We start from the raw sequence: 20,649 nt of genomic DNA on the forward strand, positions 1-20,649 counted from the left end.
ACCTTAAGGGGCTTTATCAGAGCACAGTGAGTTCAGCTAGATATTGCTGAGGATTTTTTATATATTCCTTACCTAAAACGAGGGGGTACGTTAAGTTTTTTCATCTGATTTCCTCTAAAATAAACCCAGTGGTATATTCAATGAGCAATTGACTCACACGTTTTGCTTGGCTGTCCGTGAGTGGCCTTCCCATTATCTCCTCTCTCTTGTAATCTGTGAGCCTTTGTTTACCAAGCGCATGAGGTCATGACAGAGAGGGACTGCTGAGATCGTTGTTCAGGGCAGGGCTGACTCAGTACAGCGCTCATTTCTGATGGAAAATCAACTGCGAGACTGGTGAACATACCTGTTAAAGAACAAAGCCCCCTTGTGAAAGCTGGCAGAGAGGAAGGGCAGAGGGAGAGAATAAGAAAACTCTGATATGAAGCCATGGTGACGTGGTATAGATAGATAGATAGATAGATAGATAGATAGATAGATAGATAGATAGATAGATAGATAGATAGATAGATAGATAGATAGATAGATAGATAGATAGATAGATAGATAGATAGATAGATAGATACACTTTTAATCCTCGAAGCGAAACTGGGTGAAGTTTATATCTGTAAATGTACGACATCTGTTGCCTTTTTTTTTGCATGACATAAATTCATTTGGAGGCAAGTCGACGCTGGTGTTGGAGTCAGTCCAGTGATGTTTAATCCTTGTCAGCATCACTTCCTGTGTTAATCCAACCTCCTGACCAGCAGCTGCATTAATATCACAGTTGATCACTCGGCCTATGCCAAAGTGCTGAGGAGAATATCATCCATTCAGTTACTGATGGGTTTGTTCAGTTTTTCATTAAGAGTTAGTGCTTTGCTTTACCAGGCTTTGTGAGGTCTAAATTCTCCTGTACTGTCAGAATGCAAAATGTAGGTTTTAGATGATCCATGAATATCTCCTTGAAGGCTTCATCTTCATGGACTGCAGGAGACTGCCCCTCCCTTTTTTAAAAACTAAAACTAAACATAACATCCTATTTATGACTTTCAACATGAACCTCAAACAAAGACATGTACTTAAAGTTATAGTCTATTTTGTCCAGATGCGGAGGAGCAGTGCTTATTAATAGTCATGGTCTGAGGGGACAGTTGTACTGTACTTACATAAGCGCACAGCTGTATATTTTACTGTAAGATTCTGATTCTAGGTTTGGATTTTTCCTTTGAAATTGTGCCTTCTGGTGTGATTAACAGACATGACATAAACCTGCTGTTCTCGTTCTCTCTATTCTCATAGAGTGGAAACACTTGAGTCACTCACACACACACACACACACACACACACACACACACACACACACACACACACACACACACACACACACACACACACACACACACACACACACACACACACACACACACACACACACACACACACACACACAACCCCCCTCCCCGCCACAGTTCACTGCCAGCAGTGCAGAGTTTTCTCTGACAGCAGCTCACCGCAGCGCTCTGGCACAGGAAACCCAGAGAGGGATGGAGTCATATACATTACATCATCTCTCAGGCATGTGCAAACAATCTAAAAAACTGGATCTGATTAAAGGGTGCATACGTACACCACCTAGAATACCTCCCAAACCAAAAAGGCCCATCAATCTGTCAAATACAGTTTAAACTTGAGATGTGGCCAGAACCAGCTTCAAAGCTACACTTCCATGGTTGCACACACAGTTGGGCAGAATTTTACCTAATGCTAGGAGCATGTCGGTCAGCCAAACTGAAATACCTCAATGTCTGGTACAGAGGAGGAATCATACTGACTTTGGTTAACCCAATGACTTCCCTTCCCTGGGTGCCACATTCAGGTGGCCATTTTTAAATTTTTTGTGATATGACAACTATTAAAGGCCCAGTGTGTAGAATTTAGTGGCATCTAGCAGTGTAGTTACAACAATACATTTTTTTTTGGCTTTTATTGCCAGCTGCAAGACAGCCATAGTGACAGCTGAAGAGTGGCTGGAAAGGGGGGAAAGAAAGGGGATGACACGCAGCAAAGGGCCACAGGTCAGAGTCAAGCCCATGGCCGCTGCAGTGAGGATTCAGTCTTGGTACAGGGGGCTTCTGCTCTACCAGGGGATCACTATGTTATCATTCTTTCTTCTTTGCTGAGCTTTGTGATCTCAGGTTCAGTACCAGGAGCCGACCGCATGATGAGCTGCTCTCTTTGTAAATCAGACGCTCAATACACAAGCGTGCAGCTGCAAACTCAGCAACTCTGCACTTTGCAACTCAGTTTTCTTCTGGCCCAGAATGTCAGGCAGAATTATGAAAATGGAGATGTCTAGAATATAACTGAGCTTCATTTTCAGTTTTATTATTGACCTTGGAAAAGAGTAGTTTGACAAAAACTTCTTCGCAGGGTCTACTTAGTTTAAATTCTGTGAGCTTTCAGTCGCATTTGGTGGAGTTAAGTTTGCACCTTTGTCAACAACTGAGCATTTCCATGACAACTGAGGAAAGAAGAAATTGGGTCAATAAGCCATGCTGTATTAATAAGTTTTAAGGATTCATTAAAAAAAGACTAAATGCAAAGAATACAACATAAAGAGTAAACAGAGTATGTAAAAACATTTATTGTTGAGGATGTCTTAAATTCAGCAGTGCGTTTTACCAGTCAGGTTTTATAATAGTACATATTCCTTATGTTGCGTATACACCTGGATTTTGATTTAAAGTACAAAAAAAAAATCTCAGCAACAAGTTGTGTAGCTTTATGTGGCACACACATAAAAGTGTGTGTTTGAGTAATGTGTGTGCACTTTGAATTTGAGATGGCATTTTACAATTATTATACATACAGTATTATGAATCAGATTATTCTCAACAAGCCCAAGCAAAGAAGCAGTTTTCCACTTTAGCTGACTATCCACCAGCAAAGCACAGTAATGTAAAAACAAAACAGTTCAAGAAGAAATACTAGCAGATATGATATGATCATGGTAGAATACACAGATATAAAACCCAAAGTACTGAACTCAGCCATACAACTCTGGTCCAAGGAATGTGAGGTTGTTAAGATGAATGAGCATTTTTGGTCGACAGAAACATGATGTTCACAAGTGATGACTTCATGCCAGTATATTGTTCCTATTACACATAAACAGTATATACAAGTTTCAAGTAACTCCTGAATTAGTCCTGTTATACAGATCTCAAGCAGGTTAGTGTACCTATGGAAGTTCAGGTTGAGGCACACGTAGCATGTTACATACACAATGAATGGCATGCTACTGCTGAGAGCCAAGTGAAAGTGTGTGAGGGAGTAAAGAAAACTAAAATTTACGATCTGTACAAGACTTTCTATCTGGGAGATGTAGTTCATAGAAACATTTCACAAGTACTCGCAACCTGAGAAGTTTCACACAAACTGTTTGCCAACTCTTCCTCACATCTCACTGAACTAGCTGCTGAACATTGTGCAATAAATGGCCGACAAAATGGAATGTAGAACAAAATGCAATGGTAAGGTGGGATCTAAAAACAAATATCTAGATTGTTGTTGTTAACCCACAGACTCCTTTCCCAGATCTGTACAGTGAGGAGGTGACTGTAGCTGACAAAGTCAAGACCTGAACCAATAACCATTATGTTCACTATTGATACTTTAAGAACTGCATGTGTTAGTCTTTGGCATGGTTAAGCATCAGAGAAATCCAGTGTGTTGCGCAGACATTTACAGCATCATTTGTAAGAGCAGATCAAAGCCTCTTCAGTCTAGACTGGGGTTAATATCCTGTTCCTTTTACAGTACAATCCCTCTTTTACTTGAAACCCTGTAATAATTTCCTGCCAAGGGATATAAGTGATCCAAAATACCCACCATCAGAGTTTAAACCATATAAAACAAGATATTTAGTTAGAATAGAACAGTAACGTAGTATAAAACATTAAGCCGTGATACTTTTTCGGCCGACTACAGTATGAGGTCAGCACACACTTAACCGTTACACACTAGCCGACAGTCAAGCTTGCTTTACAAGGCAATAAACAACACACAACAGCTGCAAACCACAATGTAAGATGGAAAGTACAACAGTGGTCTGATCAGCAACATTAGACACACGAGGCAGCCGGTTACTACATGGTGACTTGTGTTACCTTATGACAACTTGTGTTATCTACAGCTGTACAGCCAGACAGCGTTCGCAGGGCTAGTAGTCATGGCTAAGTTATAATAACTCTGTATGCTATCGCCATCGTTCTAATTATAAATTCCACAGGGTCAGTACAAGAATACTGGAAGCTTAGGCCTCAACAGCAAACTCATCATGGTAGAGGATTCAGGGTTTTTTCTCAATGTTAGTCATTGTTTTTACAAAGCTGTTACTGTTGTTTCTGTTACTTGGTAATGTTCATGGTTATTTCACATGATTATAGCATAGTACAAAAGGGGGGGAAAAGAGCAAGTAAAAAGTCTGGACAGAACATATAAAGGCTCAAAAAAGGGAGCAGCTGAAATGAAATGACTAAAAACTAATCAGATTTACACCTTCAATAACAACATAATAATGAACATAAGTATAAACAGGGCAATTCCAGTTATTTCCCTTCTTCTCAGATGTATGTTCTGGTTGAGCAGGCCTTGCCCCCTAGTTTGGCACAAGACTAAAGTTTCCACACAGTGAGATGAGACCAGGGTATTGGCTGAAATTATTCCACATGGTGAGATGAAACAACAAGATTGGCTGGGAGACAGGTCGGGCTCCCTCCCTAAAGGTCCCCTTCCACTCGCTTCCTGCGGACTAGAGAGGAAAAGTAGAATTAAGTTTCCCCCAAAAATCAGTTGATTGACACAGAGTAAAGAAGAACAAGAATGAACAACTGTAAACATGCCACACAACCTTCATCCTACACAGGCCTGTTAGTTAGTTTATCATAAAACACTAAGTGAGTCATCATGAGCTATGCGGTTAACTATTTCAACAGCATGTGTCAACGTGTACAGAAAACCAGAAGTGAGATGTCATCACTCTCAAAGCTGTATGATCACACCGTGTCAATCTCCATACTGTTAATGCAGTGAATGCTCCATTCAGACATTCTGCACTGACACACTTTTAGCCACACTCATGCATCACACCTTTGCTACCGCAACTCTGACAGGATGAGGAGCTAAAAGAGAGGAAAGGTGGTCACTGTGGACTGACGTCTCATAGAAAAAAAAACACTGTAAAAGGCACTTGAGCTGCTGAGATGTTGGAATTGTCATGACCCAGTCTCCCAAAGAGAGAGATATACCAGGTGGAAGCTAATGTGATGGGAAATGGCAAGTTTAAAGAAATCTCAAATTGTAGTCTTAAGTTGTCTGTGTGTGTATGTGTGTGTCATACCCAGGTCGTTGTTCTTGGTGATAGCTGCGGCAGCTCTGGAGCGAGGACCTTGCTGGTTGAAGTGGTAGCCAAACTTCACTATGCTGTTGTTCTCCTCCAACATTTTAGCTATCTCCATCTCTACGGTAGTACCCAGCTGCTGCCTCTGAAACACACACAAAAACATACAGAGGTTAAGATCTGACCATCAAAGTCACAACTTCATTTTGATTTATAGCAGAAAAGACTGTAAGACTCAGACTTGGACCAAAGATATATAAGGTTTAACTTCTTTTCCACTACTGGAAACGTTGTACTGGTCTTTCATGTTTTATTAAGGCAGTGGTTTGTGTTAGTTGGCATTTTCTTCAGCTGTACGCTGCATAGCACAAACATTTTATTCTACTTTAGGCTGCGTGAAACCACTTTTTTTTAAAACTGTAGACTTCCTCAGTCACAAGTACCCTGTAATCACCTACAGAGACCATGAATAATATGGCAATTCCATTGCAACGGCTGTGCATGTAGATGCAGTGGCTGGTAGACCCTTGCAACATTTTTGTTTTGAACTGTATTTATTTCCCACTTTATTGCGGAAAATAATAATTTAATGATGTCTGATTCGATTTGATTTTAAGCCAAAATTGTTCAAATCGACTGGACCAGGACACTTTGACTAAGACAACAGCTGTGCATTCAGATGATGCAGCCAACTCTCCTTCAAACTTCTCTTTTTTTGTTTTTATTGCTGAAACATTCTTTTTTTTTTTTTTTACGTTTTTTGGCCTTTTATTGCCTTTATTGAACAGTGACAGCTGAAGATAGACAGGAAAGGGGGGTAGAGAGAGAAGGGATGACACGCAGCAAAAGGCCACAGGTCGGATTCGAACCCGGGCCACTGCAGCAACTCCGTACATGGGTCGCCAGCTCTACAGACTGAGCTAACAATGATAGCCTACAGTTCATCTGAAAAGTCATTGTTATTCTACTATAAATGTAATTATCTTTTTATCTTTTTAATTTGTGTATGTGTGTGTGTGTGTGTGTGTGTGTGTGTGTGTGTGTGTGTGTGTGTGTGTGTGTGTGTGTGTGTGTGTGTGTGTGTGTGTGTCACAAAGCATCTGTTACCTGGTTGTCTATCTTGATCTCTGTGAGTGTGTCATTGTCTCGCAACGCATCAACCAATGCCTGCACCCCTGCCCCGGTGACAAAGTTGGACTCCAGGTTCAAACTTCGCAACGTCTTGTTCTCCCGCAGCATCTCACTGAACGCCTGGGAGGAGGAAGGAGGACATAAAACGAAGAAGTCAAAATATGAAGTTGCAATGTGTGAACAAAGCTAATAAAAGCCCACAAGCCACGCCCTCTCACCACAGCAATGGGGTCATTACTCCGTGTTGCTGCCAGGCTGAACTTCTTGACGTGCGTGTTCTTCTCCATGGCTTTGGCGAAGTCCTTCAGCGTGGGAACTGGAATGTTCTGGAAAACCAAAAAAAACACACCATCATTGGTCCAATGACACACACAGACATAGACACACACACATCTGTAAGCTTGTGTTTTTGTGTACCTTAATGTTGTTGAGGTTAACCTCTGTTAAAGAGCTGTCGTTGCTTTTTATCCTCTGCAGAGTTTCTTCTACATTGGTGGGATTGGGAGGCTCATCAAACACTGGGTTCATCTTCTCCCCTTTGATCACATCTAGAAAAGACACATGCAGAAGTCAAGATATTGATCCTTTTGGGACCTCTGAATTAAAAGAATTAATTTGATGATTGTACTTACTGTTGTAACCCTCTTTACTACTAGTCCCATCATATGTCTGACTACTGGTGACCAGTGTGTGAACACCCAGGATAGCTGCAAACAGAAAAACAAACCAGACTCAGTAACAGACTCAGTATGTTCTTCAGGGTTCAAAAATTCCCCAGTATGTGAATGAAGGGTGACCAATTCTAGAGGTCATAGCAGTGTAAGTGGTGTTATTTTGCTCAGTGAGCTCTTGTATTTCCTCATCATCACACAAAGTAAAGAAGGAGCCTTGGGAAAAGATAGTCAGTATGAAAGGAGCTTGTGTTTTACCGTCCAAGCAAAGACTGGGCTCCGGCAGAATGAAGGTTTATCACAACTACAACACTGTGTACAGCACACAAAGACACCCTCATACAGAGTTTTAATATTCAACTCTAAAAAGTACTTATTCATTCTTACCGGCTAGATCACACAGTTCTGTATCTGTGGCGCTGGACAGGGCTTCCTCTAATTCTGGATCAAGGGTTGTGACTTCCTGCTGGCATGTTTCTATTGGTTTCTGCTTAGGAATGAATACTTTACCTATGGAGAAAGAACGAAAGGACAGTGAAGAAGGAGAGCAGGTGATTCAGCCCTCATAAAAATGGGTAGGAATTATTTAAACATCAACACAGACAGATGAAACGGGTACATGCAAGTCGGGTGAGTGTTTTATGAGATGTTACACAAGCTCCCATTTCTATACAAAAAATAAATAAAAAATCCAAATTGTTAAATGTTGGTTGATGTGCCTCGCCATTCCTATCCTCTTGCCTTGTGCCTCAGTCATAAGACTGCATGACTGCCAAGTGCTGTGTGAGTGTGTGCCTGAAAGCAAATGGACACATTCCCAGATAAAGCAGCTGTATAATTAATATGCACACACAGCTTTGGAATTGACACAAACACTATTCAGGGCCTGTATCTCCAGTCACTATGCACCTTTTTTTCTTTGATATCAGACAGTGCGCTTAACAGCAGGACCTTGAAATGGTCATGACTCTCCTTTGCTCTTGATTTAATGCTTTCTTGCAATGCATAAGGTTGTTGATACTTACTGTGTTAGTCTTAATTACATCCACTGTAATTGAAAGTTTTTAAAAACATAAAAGTAATTCTAAGTCTTATTTAGGCCAGCATATTATAATGGTTAAAGAGGTGAAGTCTGCTGTTTAAATAAGTCTGGGCCTCCTGCTGTTTTACACAACATTCCCCAACCATCAGGGCTTCAGTCTAGCTGAACTCAGTCTAGCCACGACAACTACGGGATTGCCATGGTAACCTGTCTGAAGGAAGAAACGGAAAGAGCGAAGGAAGTCATGGAACAATGACTGGAGTCTAATCTAAACTGCACTGCTGGGGCAACAAACACTTGTCCAGCACTGGACGGAGAGACCATCCAGTGGGTGCCATTTGCTGCCTTTCTGTGAGCCTGTGTTTAAGAACAAAAACACCCCAAGAACAGGCCCTCCCTCTTTCCCTACTTCTCAGTCAGTCAAGCCAGTCAAATTGTTCAAACTGGTCCCTAGTGGGGGGCTCTGGCACTTCCTGGAAGCCAGTAAACAGTAAATACAGTCATAAGGCAGCATCCTGTGCCAGTCCCTCTGGAGCGACATTTAGCTCCTCAGAAGCAAAAAGAAGACATGGCCAAAGTCCTGTCATCTGTATGATCCCACCCAGAGGAGCATATATCATGGACTAAATGAGGAAAACACATACAACACTGTAGAAAGGCTGAGGGAAAATAGGCACATCAGTAACACAGTGTCTGCCTGTAACAGGAATATCAGACAATTGGGGCTTTAACTTGACACATTATTCAAAGATAATATGGATTCCACCACATTGATGTAAAATAAATTGCATGTTTTTTCCAGTCAAGGCAAGAGATTTTGTTATTCATGCAAGTAATTCCTTATGCTCATCACTGCTATTTGTGTAAATAAAACAGTTTCTTTGTCTTTTCAACACATGGTACGGCTCATTCTATTAAATTCCAATTTGGGTCTTACTTTTGTAGTTTTAGAAATCATGCTGGTGATGATGCTGTAACAGCAATTTCAGTCAGATGAGGCAAGAAATGTGAACGTCCAGAAAATCAGACAAGGAGTTAGATTACCTAAAACACATTATTTGAACAAAATCATGGTAACAATCCCTAACGGCACAGGAAAACAGTTTGTGTGCAACTACAGCGAGTGAGTCTGTAAACTGTCTGTAAAAAGGTAAGGTGATGGCAGAGGCAAGGAAAATGAAGATATAATGTAACAAACCAGTTGTAATAAACCAGCAAAATCCTGTAAACTGGACTATTATTACATCTGGACCGGTACATTTGCAGTAACTGATTTATTGCATTTGCAGTACCAGTTCCAAGTTATACATTAGTGGCCACTTATTTGGAAAATGCTTCAACTGAAAGCAATTCATAAGAAAAACCGAATAATGGAGGCATTTGGTATAGAGCTGCTGTTGCTGTTTGTTTGTGTGTGTTTCACTGGTGCAATAGCCACACCCTCCACTGTAACAACAAACATGATGCTTATCAGAATGGAAGAATACCTTCAATGCTCATTACAATAACAATAAATAGCTCTGACACATGATAACTATGTTAAACCTCAACTGAACAGAAGTGAACAATGTAATCAGACCACACAACTTCCTTTTCCACAGATAATCAACTTCAACCACCATCTAGCCAGAACTTCTGTATGTTAATAATGTTGACAAAACCCTGAAGGAGCTCAAAAACGAACAGAAGAAACAATAAAAAAATGTGGATTATAGAGAAGTAATAAGAAGGACTGACCAAATATCGTAACATTTAGCTGGTTAAAAGGTTGCCATAGTATTTAAGCAGACTGTTTTCCTCTGAAATTATGTGTTATTGAAAGGAGACACACACACACACACACATGACCACATTATTTATCAGCAGGGGGTGAGTATAACAAGGGGAAGAGAATCAGCTACATTCCTCAGAACCACCACAGTGATTTCAGTTTTCCATGTTGTCACAGGGTGCGCACACACTCATGCATTCACACTCACTTACACACAGAGAGGGAGTATAATTTCTAACAGGCCAGGGTTGGGTCAGGGGAAGATGTCAGTTCCATATTTCCTCTCCAGTGAGAGACTAGTATTCAGATCTCTGGAGATCTCAACAAAAGGAATTCCTCTGGACAAGAATTTTTTACCCAGTAATGTTTCTACTCTTTCCTCCTTTTTTTTCAGTCATGCTGTCACATAAAGTATCTCCCTTTTTCTCTCTTCTAGAAAGCCATTACCACAAGTATGTCTTAAAACCTGTTTGAATAGAACTGGTTTCTGTTGAGAAGATCCGGTTGTTTCAGTTTTCACAGCAACATGAATCCAATCCGGATCAGCAGAGGATGTTTATTTCACAGATATCTACTGTGTTGGGACAAAACTCAAGAATCCCCTGACAATTTTATTCTCCTTTGAGTAGACAACCCCATGATATCACAGACACAATGATGATGAATCCCACATTCAGTGCCTTGCGTCTTTTCACTCCTTCAATGCCAGAACTACAGGCACAGCTGCTAAAAAGCCTGATTATATAACTACGTGAGTATCACATACAACCACGTTCAACTGCTGTAAAATTATGGCATTAGGACTTTTTTGTACAGTTACGACACAAGACACAAGGTCCACAACTGGAGAATGCATCTTCAACCAGTGAGCCAACAGGATATATATGTTTATTGACATTTCAATCAATGAGCAAAGCCAAACTAAAAAATAAAGATCAACTCAAGAAATTACTTCCATTCAAATAAGGGTTTAGGCCCAGATTTGCATAGTTTTGTTTGAGAAAAACCTCAACTTGGCCCCCAGCACATCAAGTCAAGGTTTACTAATCTGAGTGGTTCTCAAAGTTGGTCCAAGGGCAGCATGAAATGGTGGCTCAGTGGTTAGTACTGTCGCTTCACAGCTCCTGGGTTTAAATCCCAGCTGGAGCAAAAAGTTTGCATGTTCTCCCTGTATTTGCTTGGGATTTCCTGCAGGTGCTCCGGTTTCCACCGCCATCGAAATGCACGTATGTTAGATTAATTCTCCTTTTAAAGTAGTTGTACATAAACCCTGACCAAGGAACTGGCTTTAGAGCTGGAATTGGTCCCTAGGCGCTTCATAGTAGTTGCCCACTGCTCCTAACACTTTAGAACTTTGCCCTATGGGGATGAATAAAGGATAACTTAACTGAGTCATTATTCATTTATTGTTTGATTGATTTTTAATAATGTTTAACCACCACATGCAATCATCAGCAACATCTACATTAACAATATTTCATGTTATGTTTTCAAACATATCAATAACAGAAGTTAAAAAAAACAACAGAATCACTGCATTAAAGACCATGCAGTTATGTCACAGCTAATCACATGACAATTCACTGTAGCTGGTTGCCATAGTAACAGAGCATGTATCCCAGCTCAGGAGTTTTTCAGGATATAATCAGTCAGACAACAGTGGGTGTCTGAACAATTGATGGAAAGAGTTGACAAAGTAAACAGAGCTCAAATAAACGCTGATGCATCTAATGGAAAAAAGGAACTGCAAGCCACCGATTGACTTGCAGCCTTTTAATTGCGCAAACGGTATTGATTACTAACTGTTTCAAATCCTGGTACATCTCCGCCCTCAACACGGTCTGAGACGACTGAATCTGGGCCGACCAACAAAACTAAAATCAAACTGAACTCTGCTTGGTTTAACAGCTTAACACAGAGGTTTTGGCTGCATGTGGAACACAGATATCCATCATTGACAGATAGCACATTCACTGTGGCATTGCACATTCCCATCATCATATATATGTGATCTGACTCTCTCATCTCTGGTATTTATGTAAACAAGACACCAAAGAAAAAAGGTCAGACCAGCAGATTTCATAGATTTCCTTTTGAAGGGGTACTGTGGTCTAATAAAGTTTATTAACTGAACCGAAAAATAAATCTACCAACTAAAATCAATAAACAAATAGATTCAAGACACTTAATCCTAACTTTGCCTCCTCCATTTACACTCCCTACCTCCTATCCCCTGGTACAAACACACCTCCCCCTCACTGCTGTATGTTGCATAAGAGCAGACATGCATTAATAATACCTGCAAAGACAGCAGAACAGTAATTACTGCTGTGTGTCTGTACTGCTGATACAGACACACCTCAGTTCTTCATCCCCTGAGAAATACATTACTAACATGTGATAGTACCACTCTACTGATGCTATTGATGAGGTATGGTAAAGTCATTTAATTTCAAGAGAAATTCGACATTTTCTCAGTTGGAAAACCCTTTGTAACATTCTCTGTGTTTGTCTATACTTTGCCTATAAAAAGTAAACCACTAAAAAACATGAAGACGGTGCTCCATTGTGGACAAATACACAAACACACACACATACCCTTTTTCTCTCCAGTGAAGGGCACTACATCCTCTCTATCCTTGTGCTCCATGGCTTCCTTCTCCAGGTATTTGAGGAGGCTATCCCTGTTGAATGATCCTGTTGCTGTCTTAGACGTCTGGTCCTTCTGACGTAAGCCCGCTGGGAGAAGAGCATTCTGAGGAGAGGAGACGAAGGCGATACGTTAGACCTGTCAACTGATGACGACTTTAATGCACTCACTATAGGCCTGGGTAAATGATAAGTTATGTTTTTGTTAGCTGTATCTGTAGGCCTTTTGGATAATGCTGTTATGCAGTAGAAAATACAGAGAAGACGTCAGTATGTCTTTGAAGCTATGCGAACTATGACTTCAGTATAACTCCATTTTATCCAAGCAGGTTGTTCTGCAAGCAAATGCCTGTATATTCCAGCAAGTAAACATACTATAAACTAGTTTAACTTGATGCATGTCAACCAAAAACCCATGGCTTTAAAGACCTAACATAAAAATGCAACCAGTTGTTGGCCACTACTAGGTAAGTGAAAACTTCCTGGAGGTGAACAAGCATATGTGAAACTTTTGTCTAGCAAGTCTGGGCACACCAAGTGCTTCTTTCTGTGAACACACCAAATTCTGTTTTGTCTATTTAATCGCATGAGATCCATAAATGAATACTGTCTGTACTATTGCTGCAGATTTCCTGTGGGCCTCTCCTGTGGGACACCATCTCGGGAGATTTGTCTCACTTAGTTTAGATGGAATTTAAATAAAACACCCAGCTCCTGGGAAGGGATGGGGCGGTCATTATACTCTACGGCACCACTCACAAATAAACACACAAACACACTTGGCAGTGGGCTGATAGAGTTACTGCAGCTAAGACTCCCCCCTTAAATTATTTCTCTAAACACAGAGGCCGAGGAGTGGGAGGTGTGGTTGAAGGGTACAAAGAAAAAGTTCACCCATGTATTTAAATTTGGGAAATTCAGTTCATTCCAGGAAGTTCACAGTATGTGATAATGTTTTTTGGTGCATTCCCTTTACCTTAATCTGCCTCAAACAATGCCCTATTTTCCTCGACAAGATGAAAAAAACTAGGTGTAATCTTTGTGAAAAGTATCTAAGATTGTAGTTCTGTCCCTTATATGAGAAAATTAATTATGTCTGCAAAGACTGAGATGAGATTTCACATTCTATTTGGCTGTTTTTCCAATAAATCACTTTGCAACAGGAACTCCCTCCCACTAAGGAGCCCTGGAGCTCCTCCAACCCTCATCGCGCCCTAACCTCAGGGTCCATTTCCTCGAGGGCTGTCTCCAGCTGTTTGAGCTCCTCTGCCGACAGTTTGTTGAGGATTTCATCTTCGTCGAGATCCTTGTACTTGTCCAGGTCCTTTTTGTACGACAACGCCATGGTGCTGGCTATAGCTTCCTAAGCAATATTGAAAAGCAGACCACAGCCACAGTGTTTCTTCTCGGGCTCACTGCTCCAAACCAGGGAGAGGCTACCTGAAGACAAACACACACAAGTAAACATTCATGATGATGGGGAATTACATTCCTTTTTATTTATCTGACTTAAACTATGTAACATAATTATATCTAAACTGATATTAGACATTGTTTATCTCATCCATGTGAAACAATAGTTAAGCAGAGCTGGGCTGGACAATGAGGCCTTGCAGTGATGCAACACAAACACAGCTGGAACAAAGGAAGAACTTTCTCAGGCTCAAAAAAATCCACTGACTGCTCCCTTGAGAATCACCAACAACTCTTAGGAACGCCAACGTTGTGCTACATTAAAAACATGATCAACTTTTAAAAAGAAATGAATGAAAATAATACGCTTCTTCTAATGGATATGAAAATGTGTATATGTTTCTTCTAGGGACTAAAGGCCTGAAAATAAAACAAACTATAACAGTGGCAGGAAATACTGGAGTAAACTCTTATGTTGATGTAAAAGAAAATAAAACCACAGTTAAGATTAAATAAAGCTCAGATAAGTGAATGAGTTAGGGAGTGAGTGTGTATCCTGTCAAACTAAATGAAGAGGCTTCAGCCCTAAATTCCCACTCCCACGCCACAGTCCCAACACAAAATGACCTCATGTCATGATTTCCAGATCCCCTGCAGGACTCCACAGATGGTCTTAGTCCTAATCACACACACACACACACACACACACACACACACACACACACACACACACACACACACACACACACACACACACACACACACTTCAATGTACACATACTTAAACTCTTCCTTTCACAAAATGGCTTGTTCATGCGATTCTCCAAAAAACACATTTGCAGAAAGACAGAGCTGCGTGTGTTTGCGTAAATACAAACTAGGAAGAATATTGCATAAGCCTCACTCATTCAAGTTGTAAAATACAGCACCATCTCTAGCAGGGGGAAAAAAACCCTGTGCTTCAACTGTGTGGTTTAGATTCTTTAAACATTAAGTGCCATTTCCCCGGAGCTGCCTGAGTGATTTCTCCAGTTCAGAGAAATTCCCTGAAGAGTCTGACACTGTTTCTCTCACTCTGTTCACTTCCTTGTCTCCACAATCCAGGCTCTGTCCTGAACTAATTCTTCCCTTCACCTCTTCCATTAGACCGCTGCAACTACACACATTTATTTCTGCAATGACTATGAGAGTCATTATAGGGGTATTGGCAAGCCTGGGTGCCGGCAGATGAAACTGGGCTCAAATGTCAACACTGATGACTTTACTCAAAGCATATGAACATAATGATCTCCAATAATAATCTCACCCTAATGTTCTACAATACAGTAGTTCAATCAGAAGGAAAACAGACTTCTTACAAATGATATGAAGGTCAAATTAGTATTTGTGAGGAACTTAAACAGGAGAACCAGCATACATCTAAATAAGCAACAGATTATAAACATCCCGTGAATCCAAATCATATGAAAATCATTTTGCATCCGCAAGAGCCATCTCTATGTTGGAGCAGCACCAGAAGTGTTTCTCATGATGTCATTACAAGCCCTTGTTCGCATGTTTTTGGAAAGGGGGAGTTTTGTTCATATTTCATAAATCAACACTGAGTTGTCCAGAGACATGATCAAGATATGGGGCTTTAATGTGATCATGACTGTATTCCCCCTTTACAGCTTGCCAGGTTTCCAGAACATAGAAACATGTTTGAAAATGAAGACTTTGATGTTTTCGGCCAAAAACCATCAACCCTTTTCATTTAAGTCCACTCCAGTAAAATCTTTGCTAGCCAGTGGGACCACATGGAAAGATTGGTCCTGCATCATATGAAGTTTGATTTATAACTTTCTTGGTCCTAATTTGTGTTAAATTACCCAAACTAACTCCAAGATGTGCAGAAGGCAATGATGAGAAGAGATTTCTGGCCAGGATCTGGGAAAAGCAGCGACCCCAGCCTGGAATAAGCATTAAGTCACACATATGGTACACACAACCCCACCCCCCACCCATCCACCCACATACACATAATGCTCTTATGACAAGCTCAGCTCAAAATAACACCATTTACGATATTATCCTACTTTCTTAAAACCACTTTACACTTCACTGACATATAATTGGGCACATGTAAAACAACAGCCATTGTTTACAGTGAGGTCCAGTACTTTTATGCAGGCAAGAGAGGAATGGAGCATGCAGACAGGGATAATGATGGCAATGGGAGGGTTCAGGCAAAGGCAGAGACACTGAGAGGATCCATTAGTCCAATCTGATTGATTCCTTTCTCCTTCTCTTCTCTGCTAATCCTTCAAGACAACAACAGATGGCTCGGAGCCAATAATACTGCAAACCTGTCTGAACTCTACACTCACCTCACACTTTCCTACACTGACCAGTACCCTCGGGCTACTGTTGGGAACATAAATAATTATTATTATAATTATTGAGGATTGCATAAGGACAGAGCCACAAATATCACAATGTAAGGTCACCTGATGGGGCTAGATGTTTTAGTTCCAGTCTGAAAGTACAAGTGATACAAATCTGGCTGATTTACACAAGATGTATGACCACATTCACATTTTAGTTAAGTAAAACCAAGACAAAACATTATCTACTGAATGTGTGTGACCGTGTATCAGTATCAATTTTAATCTTGAATGTGTGCATGACCTCAAAGATAATTTTTAATGCTGACTATTCTGCTTGTCCTATGAAATAATTTATCAGCAGGTCACAAGAAAGATGTTACATGATGTCACACTGTGTGGCTTTCTTTCTGTTTCTTACTGAATACTGATGAAATTATTTTAGAAAGTATATAATAGGAAAGGGGAAGTGAAATGCAAAATATCTGCTACTACCTTTGTCATACCTCCAATAAAGCTTACACATGTTTTAAGCAAAATGTCTGAACATGTTTCAGGTCAAGTATTGAGGCTTTATCTTCTCTCAAAAAGTGATGATGACAGACAACTTGATATCAGACACCAACATAGATCACTGGCTTGTATTACATAACGCTTACCAGCTAAAAAAAACAAGATACCAAGTTTATCTCTGTCAAGTAAAATTCTTGTAGTCGATATCCAGGACAGTTGCCTGTGCTACTTCAGATCTCAGAGGCAGAAATAGGATGAATAGTAACCTGCAGCTCTGCAGACATGAACAGGAAGCACTGACTGGTTATTACATTATTATAGAACACCACCCACAAAAAGACTATAGTTAGAATGACCCAGCTCTGCTACCCATGGGACAAGAGTCTGCACTTCCTCCTCCCACCTACTCTCATCCACTTTTTCTCTATCGTTCTGTGTGTCTCCACCCTGTTGTTGTTCAGTTCTCCTTTCTCAGGAGCCTCCTAAGGTGCATGTTAAGTGTCAGAACTGATACAAAACAGATGGATGAAGACAGAGAGAGAGCAACAGAGGGTCTGATCATGCTGTCACTAAGATATGTTCACTGTAGTAAGAAAATACGTTTAAAAAAAATAAGATATCGGTGTCAGGAGAATAACATTGTTAAATAGTTATGGTACAGATGTTTGGTCATTTATTACAAGACAACCAGGATTTATTTTTATTAGACACATAGTCATTATTATTTTTTCCAATTTAACAGTCAATAAAACTATGTGTCGGAAAAAGAAAACAATCAACATTTATGTTGTTCATCCACTCAAACTTTCTGTGCCTCCAGCTCTTGTACAAACCTGGCAAGGGCCAGACAGGATGTGGGGTGTTTCTCCAACAAACACACGTGATTTATATACTCCCCTCTTTTTAGCCGCACACTCCAGACACACACTCCATTATTATATAATGAGAACAGATTTCATGGGGAGCCCTGACTTTCAGCTCAGCAATGACTTGCAAGAGATATGATGTGAATAATACAGGTTCAAGAGAGGTTGCCACTTTCACTAATGACACAACTAATAACAAGTCACTATTCTCTCTGCAATGGCTGCATTATATCTGGGGTGAAACTAGGCACTCGCAGCCAGGTTTCACCCTCCAGGAGAAAAGTATGCAGGTTAAACAAACACAAATCCTACATGAAGAGCCTGTTTATCTTCCCTACTGTACTGCACTGCACCGGATGGTACAGTAGTGCAGTATAAACAACAAAAAAATGCCATGTCAGCAGTCACCATGGGCTCTCGGTCACAATACCTGGTTCACAGCTTCAAGAGGGCCACCTGCCTTCAGGCTTTAAAGGGGGAAAACCACACTTCCCCAAGCAGACGTCCTCCTTAAGATGTGGACCACACCCTGCATTCACGATTGAGCCTTGCTGGCCAAACTACCTTTGTGAACACACACACACACACACACACACACACACACACACACACACACAAACAACTCTAAGATTAGCTCTTGAACAAGGAGTAATGACCTTGCACCTATCCAACAAAGTAGTACTGCTGCTCAAACCACAGCCTTTCCCTAACGCACCACATTGGTGTGAGTCATCCCCAAGCAGAGGGACGTCTTCAACAACACTGAGGCGCTTGTCTTAGCCCAAAAGACAAACACAGACGAGATTGATGCCCTGTTTGTGAAATGTATTGTCTAGGCTGACAGGGATGGGCGGCACAGATTAAAATCACTCCTGCATTGCACATACATTTAGCAACATTCATGCACCATAAAACAAGAACTATGAACCTAACAGATATCAGAATCATTAAAGGATACTTAGCACTGCCATAAAATGACACATCACGTCGCACTACTCGTCTTATACACATCAAACACGTTATGTTCATGTGGTGGTTAGTTGGCTGCCCTTGCTTTAAAGAGTTTCATCCATCTCCTGTGCACACAGCGGGCTACGGAACGGCGTTAGCTAACTCGCTCTTGACATGTTTATGATTACTACGCTGACAGTAAACATGTTGATCGTGATTATCGTCGCCCGGAGAAAGGTACCGAACACCGGCTGATAGTTAAAGCCAGACCAAGCGGTGCACCAGACACTTTACTTTGGTAACTCAGCTACATTTGTCGGATACGGTAAAACACCATGAGAAATGACATGTAGCAGCTAGCACGCTAGCATTTGCAGTTGACTCAAGTTGCTAGCCGTTTAGCTAAAGCAGCACATCTACAAGTGACAGTGTGTAAAACAGTACGGCTAGCACTGGATTTACGTACTTATTCCCAGAAAAATCCTTTTCCTTACCTGATGCTAATGGGACGTAACTAAGGAATCTCCAAATAAAGCCAGTGTTCCCAATGAATGCGATGACTTCAGTGCCTGATTTTAGTCAGCCCAAGGGCGGTAACACAGGAAGAGCGAGCCAGAGCATTCTCTGAGTGACGTCTGGTTTGAACCAATAGACGGAGAGAATGCCGGGCGTGAGCCAATGGCGTGAATAAGCCCGCCCCTTTTATCTACAAGAGCCAATCAGGTGGGAGATGGGAAAATAAAAACTAAAATGAAAATAAAATGAAATAAAATTAAATAAAATGAAAATAAAATGAAATAAAAATGAAATGAAAATAAAATGAAATAAAATAAGAATAATACTGATCACTAGTTTAGTATAATACATTTTCATTTAACTTATTTGATCATTTATTCAGATCTGAGTGATTACATCACTACAACTTGATAAGTGTGTATCAAACTCCATCTGCTGTTGGAGATAATCAGAGGCAGTTGAGATTTTTTTTTAATCAAATTACTGGAACTCTAATTTCTGGAAGTTTAATTTTGGTTAAAACAAAGACGCAGAGCGCACTTCAATCTGAGAGATACCCTAAGATGAGTCAAATTTATTGTATAGCCCCAAATCACAATTTGTCTTAGAGGCCATTGTAATCTGCACAACATAGGACACCATCTATCCTTGGACTCTTGATTTTGATAAAACTCCATACTACATACACACACACACACACACACACACACACACACACACACACACACACACACAAAGGGTGACCTTTTAAGAGGAGATAAAAGGGAGAAACCTCTGGAAGAGAACAGAGCAGAGGGATCTATTTTCCAGGACGAACAGGTACACAAGTGTCATAGTAGGCAAAGGTGTCAGAGATAGAATTACATTATGAGACATACAAATATTAAGAAATAGAATTATAGTAATTAAGATTTAAACAATTAAGTTCAAACATGATTTCTTATGTTGAGTAAATGTCCAGTGCAATAAGTTGAGGTGTTTGAGGTAAAATGTAAAAGTGTCTGTGGATTAAAGAAGCTGTCAAGTAGTGGACTACAAAAAAAAAAACACAGACAACGTACACACAAAAAAGCAAAACTCACATTGTCACGTCGCCTTGTGTTTCTGGCTGCACCAAAAGTGCAGCGTTTACCTGATCTCCTATTACATGTAAAACTCTCTCTCTCTCTCTCTCTCTCTCTCTCTCTCTCTCTCTCTCTCTCTCTCTCTCTCTCTCTCCCTCTCTCTCTCCTGCTCCCTCTCTCCCACACAAAAAAACAGTGTGTACACTAAAAATCTTACCTTACCCTTGATTGTAAGGAGAGAGGAGAGAGGAGCTCATCCTCTTTTTACTACACTGAGTTACACAATAGTGGCGATAGAATTTCATGTACTCTC

General features: G+C 40.6%; 1 protein-coding gene across 2 annotated transcripts; it reads right to left on the minus strand.

Moving 5' to 3' along the window:
- Positions 1-2,609: 2,609 nt before the first annotated feature.
- On the minus strand, positions 2,610-19,389 carry tmod2 (tropomodulin 2). Of its 2 annotated transcripts, none has more exons than XM_051379288.1 (10): positions 19,251-19,389; positions 13,870-14,090; positions 12,600-12,756; positions 7,576-7,698; positions 7,150-7,224; positions 6,935-7,065; positions 6,736-6,843; positions 6,494-6,637; positions 5,387-5,531; positions 2,610-4,798 (listed from the first exon to the last, which is right to left on the minus strand). In XM_051379288.1, exons 2-10 carry the CDS (start codon positions 13,993-13,995, stop codon positions 4,767-4,769), a joined length of 1,041 nt encoding a protein of 346 aa, XP_051235248.1. In that variant the 5' UTR covers positions 13,996-14,090; positions 19,251-19,389; the 3' UTR covers positions 2,610-4,766. The 2 variants fall into 2 exon arrangements, with proteins under 2 accessions (XP_051235248.1, XP_051235249.1); XM_051379289.1 differs by lacking the exon at positions 19,251-19,389 and adding an exon at positions 18,236-18,374.
- Between the last annotated feature and the right edge of the window lie 1,260 nt (positions 19,390-20,649).

Source organism: Dicentrarchus labrax, unplaced genomic scaffold, assembly GCF_905237075.1.
Source record: "Dicentrarchus labrax unplaced genomic scaffold, dlabrax2021, whole genome shotgun sequence".
In the NCBI taxonomy this organism is placed as follows: Eukaryota; Metazoa; Chordata; class Actinopteri; family Moronidae; genus Dicentrarchus; species Dicentrarchus labrax.

Bases quoted from the DNA above. Each gene is read 5' to 3' on its own strand.
- tmod2 (XM_051379288.1), bottom strand. From the start codon at position 13,995: ATGGCGTTGTCGTACAAAAAGGACCTGGACAAGTACAAGGATCTCGAC. The intron at 6,638-6,735 runs GTGAGAGGGCGT...TCCTCCTCCCAG, and splicing joins GTAATGACCCCATTGCTGTG to GCGTTCAGTGAGATGCTGCG. The intron at 4,799-5,386 runs GTATGACACACA...TTTCCTCTCTAG, and splicing joins CACCAAGAACAACGACCTGG to TCCGCAGGAAGCGAGTGGAA.